Source organism: Saccopteryx leptura, chromosome 2 (genome assembly GCF_036850995.1).
Source record: "Saccopteryx leptura isolate mSacLep1 chromosome 2, mSacLep1_pri_phased_curated, whole genome shotgun sequence".
Lineage (NCBI taxonomy): Eukaryota > Metazoa > Chordata > Mammalia > Chiroptera > Emballonuridae > Saccopteryx > Saccopteryx leptura.
The window spans coordinates 282522180-282539684 of record NC_089504.1 but is presented as its reverse complement, the minus strand read 5'-3'; the positions used below and the strand labels follow the sequence as shown (position 1 = coordinate 282539684).

Here is a 17505-nt window from a genome sequence, read left to right as displayed (position 1 = left end):
AGCCCAGCAACTTCACAGAGCTAAAAGTTGTACTACAGCAACAATTACTGAAAGAAACATCTCAAAATTAAAATTTATTTATTCTTTCCCCTCTTTTTTTCTTTTTCCCATTTTTCTTCTTATTCTTTTTTATCCTTCTTTTCTCTTTTGAATTTAATTTTCTTTAATTTTTATATTTTATTTTTGTTTTGTGAATGTTTTGTTTTTGATATTTCTGCTTGCTTTGGAACTTTTTTTATGTGATCTTTCATCATAATTTTATTTTTGGTGACAGAGACAGAGAGAGAAACAGATAAGGACAGACAGACATAAAGGGAGTGAGATGAGAAGCATCAATTCATCATTGTGCACCTTAGTTGTTCATGGATTACTTTCTCATATGTGCCTTGACTGGGGGGTTACAGCAGACCGAGTGACCCCTTGCTCAAGCCAGCAACCTTGTGCTCAAGCTGGTGAGCCTTGCTCAAACCAGATGAGTCTGCACTCAAGCTGGCAACTTCAAGGTTTCAAACCTGGGTCCTCTGCATCCAAGTATGACTCTCTATCCACTGTGCCACCACCTGGTCAGGCTCATCATAATTTTTTAATTACTTATGGCTTTTCTTAAATTTTACCATTTTTTAAGGTTTTTTTGTGTTGTTGTTAGGTTTTTTAACACTGCTATCAAATGCCATCAAAGTAGAAGAAATTAAATTCCATGGCTACAAAACAAAGAGATGTAGTACAGAAAGAAAATAAAAATCCACCAGAAAAAAAAACTAAATGACATGGGAACATTGGCGTTAGATGATAAAGAATTCAAAATTGAAGTTTTGAAAATACTCAATGAGATCTGAGAAGAAACCAATAGGCAACATAATGAGCTCAAACAAATTAATGAACAAAACAAATACCTCATCAAGGAGATTGAAATTTTAAAAACAGAAATGAAGAATTCAATACATGAATTGAAAATTCAGGTAGCAACTCTAGCTAATAGAACAAGCCAGAGAGAGGAAAGAATCAGTGACATTGAAGACAAGAAACTAGAGATGCTTCAGAGAGAAGAAAAGAGAGACTCACAAATTAAAAAAAAAACTGAGAGAGCTTTACAAGAATAAGATACAATATCCCTTTATTTTTAAAACACTCAATAAAATCAGAATAGAAGAAAGAACTTCAATGTAATAAAGGCCATATATGACAAACCATAATCTAATATTCTACTAAATGGTGAAAAAATGAAGGCTTTTCGTCTAAAATCAGAAATGAGACAAGGCTGCCTACTCTCTCCACTCTTATTCAACATAATTCTGGTAGTCCTAGCAAGAGCAATAGGCAAGAGAAAGAAATAAAAGGCATCCATATCGGGAATGAAGTAGTTCAGGTATCACTACTTTGCAGATGACATGATCCTGAATATAGAAAACCTCAGACACTCCACCAAAAAGCTCTTAGAAATAATAAAGCAATACAGTAAAGTCGCAGGATACAAAATCAATATAGAAAACTTCACTGCTTTTCTATATGCCAACAATGAAACTTTGGAAAATAAACTAAAAAAGAGAATTTTTTTCTAATTGCAAAATAAATAAATAAATAGATAGATAGATAGATAAATAAATAAATAAATAAAGTACCTAGGAATAAACTTAAAAAAGGATGTGAAGGACCTATATACTGAAATCTACAAACATTATTGAAAGAAATTTAAAAAGACACAATGAAATGAAGAATTATGTCATGTTCATGCATTGAAAGAATCAGCAGTTAAAATGGCCATATTACCCTAGGCAATATAAAAATTTAATGCAATTCTTTAAAAAAATAGAAGAAAAATTACCAGGTTTGTATGGAACTATAAAAAACCCCGAGTAGCCAAAGCAATCCTGAGGGGAAAAAATGAAGCTGGAGGTATCACACTACCTGATTTCAAATTATATTATAGAGCCATGATAATCAAAACAGCATGGTATTGGCAGAAAAACAGATATACAGACCAATGGAACAGAATTGAGAGAAATAAAATTACATATATATGATCAAATCATCTTTGATAAAGGAGCCAAGAAAACACAATGGAGAAAAAATGGCTTTCCAATAATTAATGCTGGAGAAATTGTTAAGCCACATGCAAAAGAATGAAACTTGACTACAGTTTGTCCTCCTGAACAAAAATTAATTCAAAATGAATCAAAAACCTAAATAAAAGATCTGAAAATATAAATCACATAGAAGAAAATATAGGTATTAAGCTTATGGACCTTGGCCATAGAGAACAATTTATTGGCATTTGACCCCAAAGGCAAGGGAAAGAAAGAGAATAATAAATGATTGGGACTATACCAAGCTAAAAAGCTTCTTCACAGCAAAAGAAACTGACAACAAAACAAATAGCAGCCAACTATAGGGAAGGTGGCATTTGCAAACTACAGCTCTGATAAGGGATTATTATCCAAAGTATATAAAGAACTCACAAAGCTCAGCAACAAACAAGCAAAAATCCAATTAAAAAATGCGGAGAGGACCTGAAAAGACACTTCTCCCAAGAGGACATACAAATGGCCAACAGATATATGAAAAGATGCCCATCTTCACTAGCTATTCAAGAAATGCTAATCAAAACTACAATGTGATACCACCTCATACTTGTTTGGCTATTATCAATAAGACAGTTGATAACAAGTATTGGACAGGCTGTGGAGAAAAAGGAACCCTCATTCACAGCTGGTGGGAATGCAAATTAGTGCAACCATTATGGAAGAAAATTTATGTTTCTTCAAAAAATTAAGAATAGAGGACTTGGCTAGTTTTTTCAAGCTTAGAGTGTTAATGTGGAAGGCCTGGGTTTGATTTCAGGTCAAGGCACATGAAAGATATGACCATCTGCTTCTCCTCCTCTCTTCTTCCTTCTCTCTTTCTCTTCCCCTCCTGAAGCCATGGCTCAAATGGTTTGAGCAAAGTTGGCCCTGGGTGCTGAGCATGGCTCCATGGCCTCACCTCAGGCTCTAAAATAGCTCAGTTGCTGAGCAACCAAGCAGAGGCCCAGATGGGCAATGCACCCCCTGTTAGGGGGCTTGCTGGGTGGATCCCAGTTGGGGTGCATGTAGAAATCTGTCTCTGCCTCCCCTCTTCTCACTTAATAAAAATAAATTATGAATAGAATTACCATATGAATCAGCAATCTTTGTACTGGTTATCTATTCCAAAAACTCAAAAACATTTTTACATAAAGACACATGCACCCCCATGTTCATCTCAGCATTATTCACAGTGGCCAGACATGGAAACAACCAAAGTATCTCTCGATAAAATTGGATAAAGAAGATGTGGATAAAATTGGATAAATTACAATGGAATATTACTCAGCCATAATAAATGACTATATAGTGACATTTATGACAACATGGACGAATCTTGAGAATATTATACTGAGTGAAATAAATCAGAAAAAGCTAAGAACTGCATGATTTCACACATAGGTGGGATATAAAACTGAGACTCATGGACATAGATAAAACTGAAGTGGTTACCAGGGGTAAGGGAAAGTGTGAGAAAGGAATGAGAGAGGGTGGAGGGGAGGGTGTAAAGAGGGAGAAATATAAGGTGATGGAAAATGATTGACTTTGGGTGATGGATATACAACATAAACAAGAGTTCAAATGCTATAGAAATATTTGCCTGAAACCTATGTACTGTTGTTGATCATGTCACCTTGTTTTCTAAATAAAATTTAAAAATTAGAAGAAAAAGAATATGAGGTGTACATATACAATGAATATTATTCAGCCTTACGAGAGGAAATTCTGCATTATGCCACAGCTTGGATTTAGCTGGATGATATTATGTTAAGTGAAATAAACCAGTCACAGAAGGACAAATACTAGATGCTTCTACTTAAATAATCTAAAATAGTCAAACTCAGAATCATAGAGTGGAATAATGGTGACCAGGGATTAGTGGCAGAAAAATAGGGACTTACTATTAACAGGCACAACATTTTAGTTAAGCAAGAGGAGTAAGTTCTAGAGATCTATTGTACAATTTTGTGCCTATAGTTAACACTAAAAAATTTTAGAATGTAGATTCACATGTTAAGTGAATAAAATAAAATAAAATAAAAATAAGAATATTGTGGTGTTAATACATGCATAGATATAGGCTATCATAACTTATCCAGTCTATCATAGAAAAAACATAAATAACAAAAATAATTTTAAGTGCATATGGACCTCTGCTATACGATTAAGGTAACAACTCAAATCACTAAAGCAAAAATGGATTTCTTAGTAAATGATGCTGCAAAAATTGGTTAGGCATTTTTGAAAAAGATAAAATTGAGTTTTCCTCCTTACCATATTCAATAATAGATTCCAAATGATCAGGATATAAATGTAAATTAAAACATTTAAATATTAAGAGAAAGTATGTAAATTTCTTTTTCCAGGGTTCTTAAAAATCTCTCCCTGGAGTAAGTAACACCATCAGGAGATCTATATCTGGCCATGTAATATTCTTTTCTGTCAACATAAGTCCTCTACCATCTATAGAATTTTATTGACTGAATGTGCTTATATTAAGGAATCTTGTAAAATAACTCTAGAGAGCTCATCACAATGTTTATGTTGACAATATTGTTCATTACATTATGCATTAGCCTTTCAATGAGTTTTCCTATGGAAGTCTCATTCTTCATGTTATTTTATAATTTTACTCTTATTTTCATTTATTTTTCTTTTTACATAGTCTATATCTATAACATCCCTATATCTATTTACCTATCATCTATCACTTTAATTCCATTAGTATCCATCATAAAAAAGAAAGGAAGAAAGAGGTTTATACTCACTGCTAGTTAAAATAATAAAATAGGTTCGTAAGAAAAAGGGGAACAAGAAGGTTTTAAGTACATAAAAAAATTATAAATTGTCTAGATTTAAAGTTGGGTTATTTTTTTCCACTTCCTCATCCAGTTTCTGCCCCATAATTAGACTTTACACAGAGTTCCACAATACCTCATCTCAATATGGGCATCAGGAACACAGTATAGATCAAGTTTTAAAGAATTCAAGAACACCACTCCGTGTAGGACTTGGGAATAGCAGGAACTGCAGGATGCCAAGTTGGGATGACTACTTTCCTCTTTATTTTCCTTGCATTTACAATACGCAGAGAAAAATTTGAAATGTGAAGCTCTCAGTAGCTTTGGGAAAGACATTTATCAACTGTGAAATTAAGGAGTCACTTAGGAGGAAACATGGATAAAAGAAAACAATGATAATTCTCAAAAACTGTCTGGAGGAGATGGTTCCATTTTCTCACCGTTTGGAATTCATCAAACTTTTTTTGCAACTCCCAAACATCATCTAGTTCTATGCCAGAGTTTTCTGCCTTTTTCTCTCGGATCCAGTCCAGCATATCTCCTGCCTCATAGGCCAGCAAAAACTCATTGTAACGTTGCAATAAACGACGTCTGCGTTCTTCTGCCCGATTAAGGAGGGAGTGGTACCTGGTTGTATAAATGAAGATAATGGGAAAGGAGAAATAAAAGGAAAGGAAAAAGAACAGTAGAGGCAGGGTGAGAGCAGAAAAGAAAGAAAGGGGAAAAAAGAGAGAAAAAAGCAAAAGAAAGTGAGAGAAGAAAATACAAATAGAAGATAAATAATATTGAGTGCAGAGAAATAAACACAATGTTGCATTTAAAAATACTAAACATCTCTCTTCTGGGTATATACCTCCCAAAAGCAAAAACATTGGTATGTAAAGACACATGCAGCCCCATATTTATCACAGCATTGTTCACAGCAGCCAAGACATGGAAACAACCAAAAAGCCATTCAATAGATGATTGGATAAAGGAGACGTGGTACGCATATACTATGGAATACTACTCAGCCATAAGAAATGATGACATAAAGTCATTTATGACATAGATGGACTTTGATAACATTATATTGAGTAAAATAAGTAAATCAGAAAAAGCTAAGAACTGTATTATTCCATACATAGGTGGAACATAAAATTGAGATTCATGGACATAGATAAGAGTATAGTGGTTACCAGGGGGAGGGGAAGAGAGAAGAATGAAGGAGTAGGGGAGGAGAAGGGCATAAAGAAAACCAAATAAAAGGTGACGGAGGACAAATTGACTTTAGTTGGTGAGTATACCACATAATCAAATGACAAAATGATCTGGAGATGTTTTCTCTGAGTCTATGTACTCTAATTGGTTAATGTCACCTCGTTAAAATCAATTGTCTAAATAGAAATTTAAAAATAATAAATATGTCAATGTTTCAATAGTGTGACTGGCAACATTCTATAGAAGTGAAATTTTGACATGCTTGCTGACAACTGGATATAAAACAGTCTGGTAAAGTAAATAAAATTTATATGGATGTTAGAAGGTCTTTTTATAATCTTGAAAGCATGCTGGGCAGGGAATAAAAATACATGACTCTATTAAATGTCCAACCTGAGACAACTGACTTTATGGTACTGGAATTTCCTGTCCTCATGGAAGTATTTAAAGGACTTTAAGTTTACTTTTAACTCTTGTTTGCAAGGAATCTCTAATCTAACAGATGCAGTCATGAGAAGTGCCTTTGGCCAATAGGAAATGTTTGGCTAAAAACTTCTCCAGTTCTTCAGTCTCCACAACTTACTGGTTCTCAATCTGTTCCTGTCGCTGAGTGATGTTGCTTGGATCTTCTTTCCACCGCTGTGGGAGCATAGGAAACTCATCATGGGCTAGTTTCCTGACATAGACAGCTGGAACAAAACCCTGGTGCTCGTCAGCTTCTACCTTCCACCAGTCCTGGAAGAGAAAATGCCCACTCTTTCTTTATTTCTTGGGAAAGCCACAAATATTAGAAAGTTCAGCTAAGTCTCTAAGAATGGGTACAAGCTGATGGCCAGAAGAAGCAGACCATCACTTATAGGAGGAATATTGTAATTTGCACATATTAAAAAGAATGTAAATAATGAGTTGCAGTAGTTGCAGAAATAAGCTTCTGAAATCAAGAAATCTGATATTTGATGTTAGACCTTTAACTCTGATGAGGTTTTCAAAAACCAAAGATAGTTCTTTTAATGATGGTGCATATTTTCCACCAGAAATTAAAAACAAAACAAAACAAACAAACAACACACAAACAAGGCCAGAATCAAACTAAACTTCTTAGTAATAGAATATCTGTGTATGGCAATATTGTAAAAAAAAACTTCTCTTACACCTTACTTTCCCTATCCGACACATCCTAAAAACCATGTTGCCTTGAAATTAACTTAGTGGGTGCTTTATGCTAAAGTATCACCCTGATCACCACAGAGTATTTTGGATATTGTGCTATACTAAGCACTCTCAAGTTAATCTCTTTAGAGAATAATGTAGTAAAACGGAGAAGACTAAGCAAAGAGAAAGGTGGAGTGACACACAACTTATTTAATAATAAAACATGTTGCTTCTCTAAAAAGATCACTTTCCCTCACAGTAACAATATTCTAAACTCTCTTTTCTTCCCAATAATTTTTGGAGGTTAATGAAATTTCAGAATATAAAACAATTACTTGAGTTCTTACAAATATATATTTAAAATTATAGCCAATATTTTATCACTATTCTTACAGAAAAAAGATCTAAATAAAAACCAAGCTGAGATCCTGGGTCCAAGAACACAGAGTAAGTGGAACCTGCATTCACCATCTCCCATGACCACATCAAAATTACAAGTAAATTATAGAAAAACCAACCTGGATAATGACCTGAAAACTAGCTGAACAGAAGTCATAACAAAGGATATGCAAAAGAAGCCACATTAAGACTGGTAGGAAGAGCAGAGACACAAAATTAAGGTGGCCCCCCACATTCAGGTGTAGTAGTTGAGAATCCAGGTCCCCTCTGAGGAGTGAGGGGTCTCAACCTCATGCTGGGTTCCCCAGACCAAAGTACCAGTGCTGGAAAAAAGAGCCCACATTGCATCTGGCTGTAAAAATCAGTAGGAATTTCATCCACCTGGGGCAGACAGAAGGTTGCCAGAAACCCAGGCACCCTCTAACAGGGCCAATACACAAAAAAATCATGCTTGCAGGTACTCACCCTGGGCTCCAGTGGAGGGATAGCAATTCAGAGTCACACAGGGAGATAATGAGTTGAATGGCTTTAAGGTGAGTGCTCAAAGGACAATTGTCAACATCCCTGTGTTGAGTCCCTCTCTCACACTGCCCATGTACACCATTTTCTTGAGTTGAGCGCTGGCCTTGGGAGCTTCACTGGCTCCAATCTGATGACTCCCTAATGCCCTGGCCACCAAAATTGTGCATGGCTGTAAACTCTGTGAGCAATGGTCAGCCTGAGCTTTCATTGCAGTCTTTCTTGGCAAACTCTTAGGGAATTCTGGCCAGTCCCATGAGGTGCCTGAGTCACACAGGGAGAGACTGATTTGTGTGGCTTTGAAGTGAGTACCATCTTCTCATGTGTCTAATAGGAGCTAATGTTCCTATACTGAGCTCTCTCTCCACACAGCCAAATCTTTCTCTTCTTTAGATTGACAAACTCTAGCAGTTCCACCCTGATAACACCTGAGACCCTGTTCCACCACAAAGGTCTACAGGCCCCAAAAATGTAATGGCTGGCCTCAATGTATCCAGAGACTTTTGCTGAGCTGGAATCTTTATTAACCTAGTGAACATTATTTTCTCTTACCTGGTGACTCCCTGAGTACCTGCATGACATAAGTCACATAACCCTAAGGTTTTTTTCAGTGGCTGAGCTTAAAGAGTAGCCAACTAGCCATGGTAAGTCTCAAAGTGTCTTATACCTTTTGCTGATCTGCTTCAATTCTGGTACTGGTGTCACTAGGCTTCAGTATGCAGCTTGGACCCTTCCATGTGCTCCTAGGTCAAGCAACTACCAACCATAGATCACTTTCAAGCTTCTAACCGGTAACCAAGGGCCAGTCACAAGCAGTGTCTAACATTGACCTGCACTGAAATCCCTTCCAAAGTGTTCCAGAATCAATGCTTGGTGGTTTGCTTCAGAGAATAACCTGCTTAGCTCAAAACACAGAAAAATCAAAGGGAAGTATCAGCAGGTTCCAGATCTTGCTGAGGTGTATTTCACTTTGTGGGGTCAGCCTGTGCACAGCAGTTTGTACACTGGTTGTGGCCAATACTTACACACAGCTGGCCTGAGGGTCAACAACCCACAGGCATGCCATAGCAAGCAAGGCTCAACTACATCAGAAAGGAAAATATAACCTACACAAGGGACACTCCTGTAGCACCCAGCTCAGGTGACCAAGGAGACCATGCTTTTGAGATCCAAAGACCACCAAAATAAGGCTACCTTATCAAGACTGGGAGACATGGCAGATCTACCTAATATGTAGAAAAAAACAGAGAACTCAAAAAAGAGGAGAAAAAGAAACATGTCCTGAAAAAGTCACTATTTGAATAATGTCAGAGTAATTAATGGAGGGTGAGAGACACTCCTGATCTCTCCCCTTGAAATTTTATAATTTTTTAAAAAAATTTTATTTATTCATTTTAGAGAGGAGAGGGAGAGACAGAGACAGAGAGAGAGAGAGAGAGAGAGAGAGGAGAGACAGAGAGAGAGAAGGGGGAGGAGCTTGAAACATCAACTCCCATATGTGCCTTGGCCAGGCAAGCCCAAGGTTTCGAACCGGCAACCTCAGCATTTCCAGGTCGACGCTTTATCCACTGCACCACCACAGGTCAGGTTCTCCCCTTGAAATTTTAACAAATTGAAAACTATAACATAGTGAAGGAACCCAGTGGGGCTCATGGGTGCACCTGAAAGATCCACGTACTGAATGGACTAAAAGTGGGAGCAGTTGAAAGGGGGATAGAAGATAAAACACATTTGCAGTGGGCTCTGAAGAGGAAACAAACCTGGAATGACTTTTTTTTTCTCTTCTGAACTCTAGGGAGGAGGAAAACTCAGGCTGTCTGGATTTTGTCTGAGGGGCATGGAGAGGGAAACTGGAGTGACTGGGTCTCCTTCTGTCAGGAGGAGTGATGAGATAGAGGGGCAGAGGGGGGAAAACTAAACCGAAGGGTCAGAGCTCAGGGTCATGGTCAGTGTTCCTGCAGTCTTCCTGCAGCCTGCACATCGCAAAGACAGAAAAAACTAAAGTGAAGCCCCTTAGCCTTCCAGATCCTGCCTCCCTCACTTCATGGTAAGGAGAGGGGCAGAGACAAATGCCACACAGCTGGCTCTCCAGAGCCACTCTCTCCATGAAGAACAAAGGTGCTTCTTGTCTGGTCCCTGGGTCTTTTGAAATGTGGGGAGGGGAGCCCAAAGCCTGATATCCTATTGCTAGAGGCATTAAGCCAGAAAGCTAAAACCATAAAGCCCTTACAACATGGCAAACTCACCAGTGTGACTGCTGCCTCACCTACATCTACATCATTGCTACAGCAACATCGTAGTGGAGGACAGCCAGGAATTTCAAAGAATAAAACTTGTAATACAGCTTCAGGATGAGCTGCAGACTGAGCTCCAACAGTGACTTGAACTGCAGCAGTTGCTGGAGAAGGAGACTGACTGAGTTCAAGAGCTTCAGTGTGAAAGGTAGGCTGAATGCCAATAGCACCTGGCATTGGAACAGTCACATGAGAAGAAAATACAGGCCCAAGAGCTGCAGTTTGCCCTAGATGCCAAACTCTGGCATGACATTTGTTAGAGAAACAAATGGGCAGAGTGCTCAGGGTGACATTGTGAAGGGCACCTCTGTAATTATTGTCATTTTTGAATAACTTGTGCCTTTGTGATTTGGTTGCTGTAGTCTGTATTGGTTTTTTTTATGTAATGTACCTCACTCCTCACACAAGGGGCCATCGCAGAAGATACTTTCATGTAGACGTGAGGTGAGCAACCCTAAAAGGGCTTTAGGCTTGATCACTTGCACTTTGCATGATAAGTGCATGAGCACATGGAAGAACCATGTGGGCAGAGTCTTTGTAAGGCCATGGGTGCTTTGACCCAGGACAGATTGCAGATTGCCTGCCTGCCACTGCGAGGGGCTGTTTGGTGGATTGCCTGCCCAGCACTGCAGGGGGCCATTTTGGTGTTCATTCACCTGCTGCCATGAGAAGCAGTTTCTCTCTGCCTGCTTGCTTGTCTCACTTTGCGAGATTCTAATAAACAGGAATGGCCCACCACTTTCTGTCTCTGCAGTTCCTCTACCATCTGCTTGAATCTAATGTGAACCTGCCTAGGCTTGGCCATCAGCATTACAGGGTCCATCACCCAAAGTCAAATCATTGTCTGTCACCATATATTTGTCCTTCTTTACTCCCTCTCCCCAATCCCTTCCCCCTGGTAACCACTTTTATCTATGTCCATAAGTCTCATTTTGATATCCTACCTATGTATGAAATTATATAGTTCTAAGCTTTTTTTTATTTACTTATTTCACTTAGTACAATGTTCTCAAGGTCCATCCCTGTTGTTATAAAGTTTAATTGTTTCTTGAGGTAGGCCTGTAATTCAACATACTTCCCCTCAGGACTGCTTTTGTTGTGTCTTATAGATTTTTGGTAGTTGTATGTTCCTTTTTGTTTGTTTCAAAGAAATTTTTATTTCTTCCTTGATATAATTGTTAGCACATTCATTGTTTATTAACATGCTATTTAGCCTTCATGTGTTTCAATGCTTTACAGTTTTTTTATTGTAGTTAATTTTTAGTTTTATATCATTGTAGTCAGAGAAGATGCTTGATATGATTTCAATCTTCTTAAATTTATTAAGACTTGTTTGTGTGCTAACATGTGGTCTATCCTAAAAAACATTCCATGTGAATTTGAAAATAATATATATTCTGTTGCTTTGGGGTGAAATGCTCTAAAGATATCAATTGAAATCCAGCTGAATTAGTGTGTGTTTTAGGCCCTATTTCCTTGTTAATCTTCTGTCTGGAGGATGTATCCATTGATATTATTGGAATGTTAAAATCCCCTACTATAACTGCATTGCTGTCAATCTCTCCATTTATATTTATCCAAATCTATTTTATATATTTAGGTGATCTTATATTGAGTGTATAAAAGTTTATAATGGTTATATCCTCTTATTGAATTGCTCCTTTTATTATAATGTAGTGACCTTATTGGTCTCCTGCTATAGTCTTGTTTTAAAGTCTATTTTGTCATATATAAGTTTTGCTACCTCACTTTTTTTTTTTAAATTTCCATTTGCATGGAATACTTTTTTCCATGCCTTCACTTCAGTCTGTGCGTAGGTTTTGTTCTGAAGTGGGTCTTTCTTAGATAGCTTATATATTGGTCATGTTTCCTTCCCTTTAGCTACTCTATGTCTTTTGATTAGGAAATTTAATCCATTTACATTTAATGTTCTAATTGATATATACTTATTTATTGAAATTTTATTCTTTGTTAAAATTTTTTTCTTTATAAATTTTACAGAGGGGAGTGAGAAATATTAACTCATAGTTGCTTCACTTTAGTTGTTCATTGATTGCTAGTCCTATGTGCTTTGACCAGTCAAGTCCAGGGTTTTGCAGCAGCAATCTCAGCTTTCCAGGTTGATGCTTTATCCACTACACCACACAGACCAGCCTGCAAATTGATTTTTTAAACCCATACTCCTTTTCCTCTCAATTTCTTTTTTTTTAATTTCCCCTTCTTATAGCAGACTTTCTACCATTTCTTGCAATACAGGTTTGGTGGTAATAAACTCCTTTAGCTTTTTTTTGGTCTGGGAAGATCTTTATTTCTCTTTTAGTTTTAAATGATAGCTTAGCTGAATAGAGTGGTCTTGGTTGTAGGTTCTTGTTGTTGTTTTTTTTTATCATTTTATAAATTTTTGCCAATCCCTTCTGTCCTGAAGTGTTTCTGTTGAGAAATCAGATGACAGCCTTATAGGGGCTCCTTTGTATGTAATTAATCGCTTTTCCCTTGCAGCTTTTAAGATTATTTTTTGTCTGTAATCATTGACATTGTAATTGTTATGTGTCTTGTTGTGGGACTCTTTGTATTTCCTAAACTTTGACTTTTTCCTTCACCAGGTTAGGGAAGTTTTCAACTGTAACTTCTTCAAACAGGTTTTCTATCCCTTGTTTCCTTTCTTTTTATTCAGGTAGTCCTATGATGTGGATGTTTTTTTACTTGATTTTGACCCAGAGCCCTCAGACTTTCTTTAGCATTCTTTATATATATATTATATATAATATATATATATAATATATATATTTTAAAATTTATTGATTTAGCAAGAAAAAAGGGAAGGAGAGGAGAAGTGGGAGAAAAGAAAGAGAGTGAGAGAGAGAGAGAGAGAGAGAGAGAAAGATAAGAACATTGATCTCTTCCTGTAACTGGGGATTGAACCAGCAACCTCTGTGCTTCAAAATGATGCTCTAACCAATCAGCTATCCTCCTAGGGCTTTAGCATTCTTAATTCTCTTTTTTCTTCACTGCTCTCCTTGCATGCTTACTGTTATCTTGTCCTCTGAATTGCTAATTTGATCCTCTACTTCATCTAATCTACTCTTGATTTCTTCTGGAGCAATCACATTTCAGATATTGTAGTAGTCATTTCAAACCGGTTCTTTTTTTTCTTATGGATTCTATGTCCTTTTTAATGGTTACTATCTCTTTGTTTAAATTCTCACTGAGAATATTCTTAGTTTAAGATTCTGAAACAGCCTTATAACCACTATCTTATACTCTGTATCTGATAGTTTGGTTGCTTTCACTTCATTAACTTCTTTATCTGGAGATTTTTCTTGAAAAAAAAAAATTCCACTCTTTGTGGCAGCATGGATGAACCTGGAGCTACATGAAATAAGCAAGTCCACAAACAACAAGCATTATATGATTTCACTCGTATGTGGAATAGATTTCTATTGTTCATTAGAATGAACAACAATGAAAAACTAACAAGCAAAATAGAGAGAGATGCATAGATAGAAAGCAGGGTGACAGCTGTGGGGGTGGAAGTGGGTAGAGGTATTAGAGGGATTGAGTAAAAAAATAAAAAAGGAAAGAAAGAAAAAAATCATAGACAAGAACACAGTGTGGTGATTTCCAGGGGAAGGGAGGATGAGGGGAGGTGAGGGAGAGTATAGGAGCAATTAATTTATATATATATATATATATATATATATATATATATATATATATTTAAAGTATACAAGTAGATAAGACAAGTAGATAAAATAGTTATGGTGCATATACAGGGTTGGCAAATGTAGGTTTACATTTTTTAATATGAAAATACAATAATTAATAAGTAATAATACAAAAATAAACTCAATGTTTTACATACTAAAAACTGTAAACCTAATTTTGCTTAATTTTGTTTATAATAGAATATTACTTGACCATAAAAAAGAATAAAATCTTACTATTTGAGACAGTATTGATAGATCTAGAGGTTATCAGACTGAGTAAAATAAGCCTTACAGAGAAAGACAAATACTATATTATTTAACCTATGTAAAGAGCAAACTAAACAAATAAGAAAACAGAAATAGGAACATTGATACAGAAAACAAACTGATGGTTGCCAGAGGGGAGGGGTTTTGGGGGACTAGGTGAAAAGCTAAAAAATTGAGAAGTACTATAAAATAGACATGGAGATGTAAATTATAGCATAGGAAATATAGTCAATATTCTCATAACTAAGTGTGGTGCTAGGTGAGTACTTTAAATATTGCAGGAATCACTTAGTAAACTATATGATAATCTAACCACTATACTATATACCTGATAATACTGGATGCTAATTGTATTTGAATAATACAATTTAAAAAATAATTTAAAAGATAGTTATGGTGATGGCTTAAAAAATTAATTAGGTAACTTTTTAAATTCTTTTCTTATTGAAATATTTAAAGCTTAAAATTACCTTACCAAATTCAGCTGTAACCAAGTTCTTTTATTTTATTATTATCAAACTTCAAATACATCTGAGTTTCATTATGAAAAAATAAAGAAAATCAAGCTGACAAAGACTTACCTTACTCAGGCTCATCCTAACCCCAGCCACTGTTGTTCCATCACTAGGAACATTTTGCATAAGAGAGAAATTAGTCAAAAAATGGAAGAAAGGGACATTTTAATCCTTTAAATATATTACAGAACTACCACTAATCACTTATATGTTTTATCACTAATTACATATAATCTTTCAGTCTTTATTTTGTTAACTGTAATTTATATTATAATGCCAAACAATACGTACAGCATCCCACACAGTATCTGGAGGAAAGATACTTTTAAAATATTATGGTTATTCAAGAGTGACAGCAACAGAGAATTTTTGACTGACCAAAATATGGATATATGGCAGGATTGGAAGAGATGACTGTGGAAAAACTATCTTTTTGATAACAGGAAGAAAGTTAGAAGGGATATTCACCTTGTTGATGGAACTGAGAAGAATTAAAACATCATCTTTTTTCATGGTGACTTCTCGGTTGCTGCGGGCCTGAAAGTCATATAAAGCCACAACCCTCTCTTCTTGAGCTGCCCCTTCCACTGGTGCAGCCTGTTGTTGCTAAACAAAAACAGAAAGAAGACCTTGTAAGTAAGCTGCCAATCAGGAACATCTCTCTATAGAACCTAATAGTGTGAGACTGTCCCTGGGCCTGACAGGACAAAAGATCCTTTGGCTGGAACCTCTTACATAGCTGACAGTAACAGAAAGATCATAACATGTTGTTTTCAGAGATATTACCCCATCCTAACACTTCTCAGGGAACAAGGAGGTTGCGCAATATGAATACAGAGTGAGCAAGTATGTACTTTGTTAGAAATATTCAATATATTAAATGTTAAAGGAGGTATTAAGTTATTATGCACATCAATGTTTCTCTTTTTTTAAGTGAGAGGAGGAGAGATAGTGAGACAGACTCTCACATGTGCCTCCATGGGGATTCAGCTGGCAACTGCCATCTGGGGCCAATACTCTAATCAACTGAGCTATTTTTAACACCTGAGGCTGACAAGCTCAGACCAACTGAGCTATCCTCAGTGCCCAGGGTCATGATCAAACCAAAGGGGTGACTAGCTGCAGGAGGGGAAGAGGAAAAGAAGGGGAACAAGGAGGGGGTTAGAAGCAGATGGTTGTTTCTCTTGTGTACCTTGACTGGGAATCGAACCCAGGAGGTCCAGTTGCTGGGCTGACACTCTATTCACTCAGCCAACTGGCTAGGACCAAAATGTTGTTTTTGAAAGTTAAAAATCTATTATCAATCTCTCATCACCTTTACCATTCCCTGGGCCTCCACTAACAATCCTTATAACACCTTGACCTTTAAATTATATCAAGGAAATGTGGGCTTCACAGGGAAGGTTACAGCATTTCAAAAACTGAGAATGTGAACTCAGATAAAATATATTGCATCTCCCTTTAGCAAGCAACCTGTTCTTCAAGCTAGTCTCTGAATTTTACATTCTGTAAATACCATATCTTTGAGAGAATGATCAAAATATACCTGCCTAAGTAATGACCCACACTTTCAGACTGGAGCTAAAGATTTACTTCCCTTACAAAGTCCTCTGAATTTATATCATTCAAGTACCATGTTTCTTCTTCTTCTTTTTTTTTTTTTTTTGCATTTTTCTGAAGCTGGAAATGGGGAGAGACAGTCAGACAGACTCCCGCATGCGCCCAGGGGCGACGCTCTGCCCACCAGGGGGCGATGCTCTGCCCCTCTGGGGCGTCGCTCTGTCGCGACCGAGCCACTCTAGCTCCTGGGGCAGAGGCCAAGGAGCCATCCCCAGCGCCCAGGCCATCTTTGCTCCAATGGAGCCTTGGCTGTGGGAGGGGAAGAGAGAGAGACAGAGAGGAAGGAGAGGGGGAGGGGTGGAGAAGCAGATGGACGCTTCTCCTGTGTGCCCTGGCCGGGAATCGAACCCAGGACTTCTGCACGCCAGGCCGACGCTCTACTACTGAGCCAATCGGCCAGGGCTCCATGTTTCTTCTTAATAAATTATGCATAAATGTATCTGTTCTTATTTAGACACCCTTTGTGCACAGCTTGGCAAATACACAGCTTAGAAGCTCTGTCAATATATATTGACTTGACATGGTGAGTCTATGTCTTTTGTCTACTTGCAATGTATTAGTTTCATTAGTTTCGAGCTTCTCAGTAGAAAGAATCCTTTGAATGTAAGAATGTTTCTCTTTTCCCTCTACAACAGGAGACAATGATATCATTTAGTTGATTCCAATTTTCTTACTCTTCAGGACACTCTTTTTTACCTTATATCCTAGACATTCTCATATTTTCAACCATTTGCATTTCTTATCTCTTAAATACACAATTATTTTGTGCTTTGGTTCATTTGCTCTCTTATATTTTTAACTAAAAAAGTGTTTCTCCTTGTCTGCACACTAAATCACCTTTGAAAAAATAACTCAGGTAAAGTGAGTTATTAAATTTTTAAAAAACTTCAGTGCTCTTTCCTGGAAAATAGAATACTTTTTTTTCTTTTACCCCTTTTCCTGTTCACATATCTATTATGTGCTCTTATTTG

The 17505-nt window shown here is 36.8% G+C and overlaps 1 protein-coding gene across 1 annotated transcript in view; it reads right to left on the bottom strand.

Annotated features, from left to right (window-relative positions):
- The window catches only part of SPTA1 (spectrin alpha, erythrocytic 1), a 134266-nt gene that overhangs the window by 65139 nt on the left and 51622 nt on the right, over positions 1-17505 (bottom strand). Inside the window, exons 21-23 of the mRNA XM_066366089.1 lie at positions 15383-15520; positions 6645-6796; positions 5302-5488 (exon numbers count right to left, since the gene is read on the bottom strand). Of these exons, the coding sequence (XP_066222186.1) occupies positions 5302-5488; positions 6645-6796; positions 15383-15520 (477 nt within the window). The remainder of the gene's footprint in view (positions 1-5301; positions 5489-6644; positions 6797-15382; positions 15521-17505) is intronic.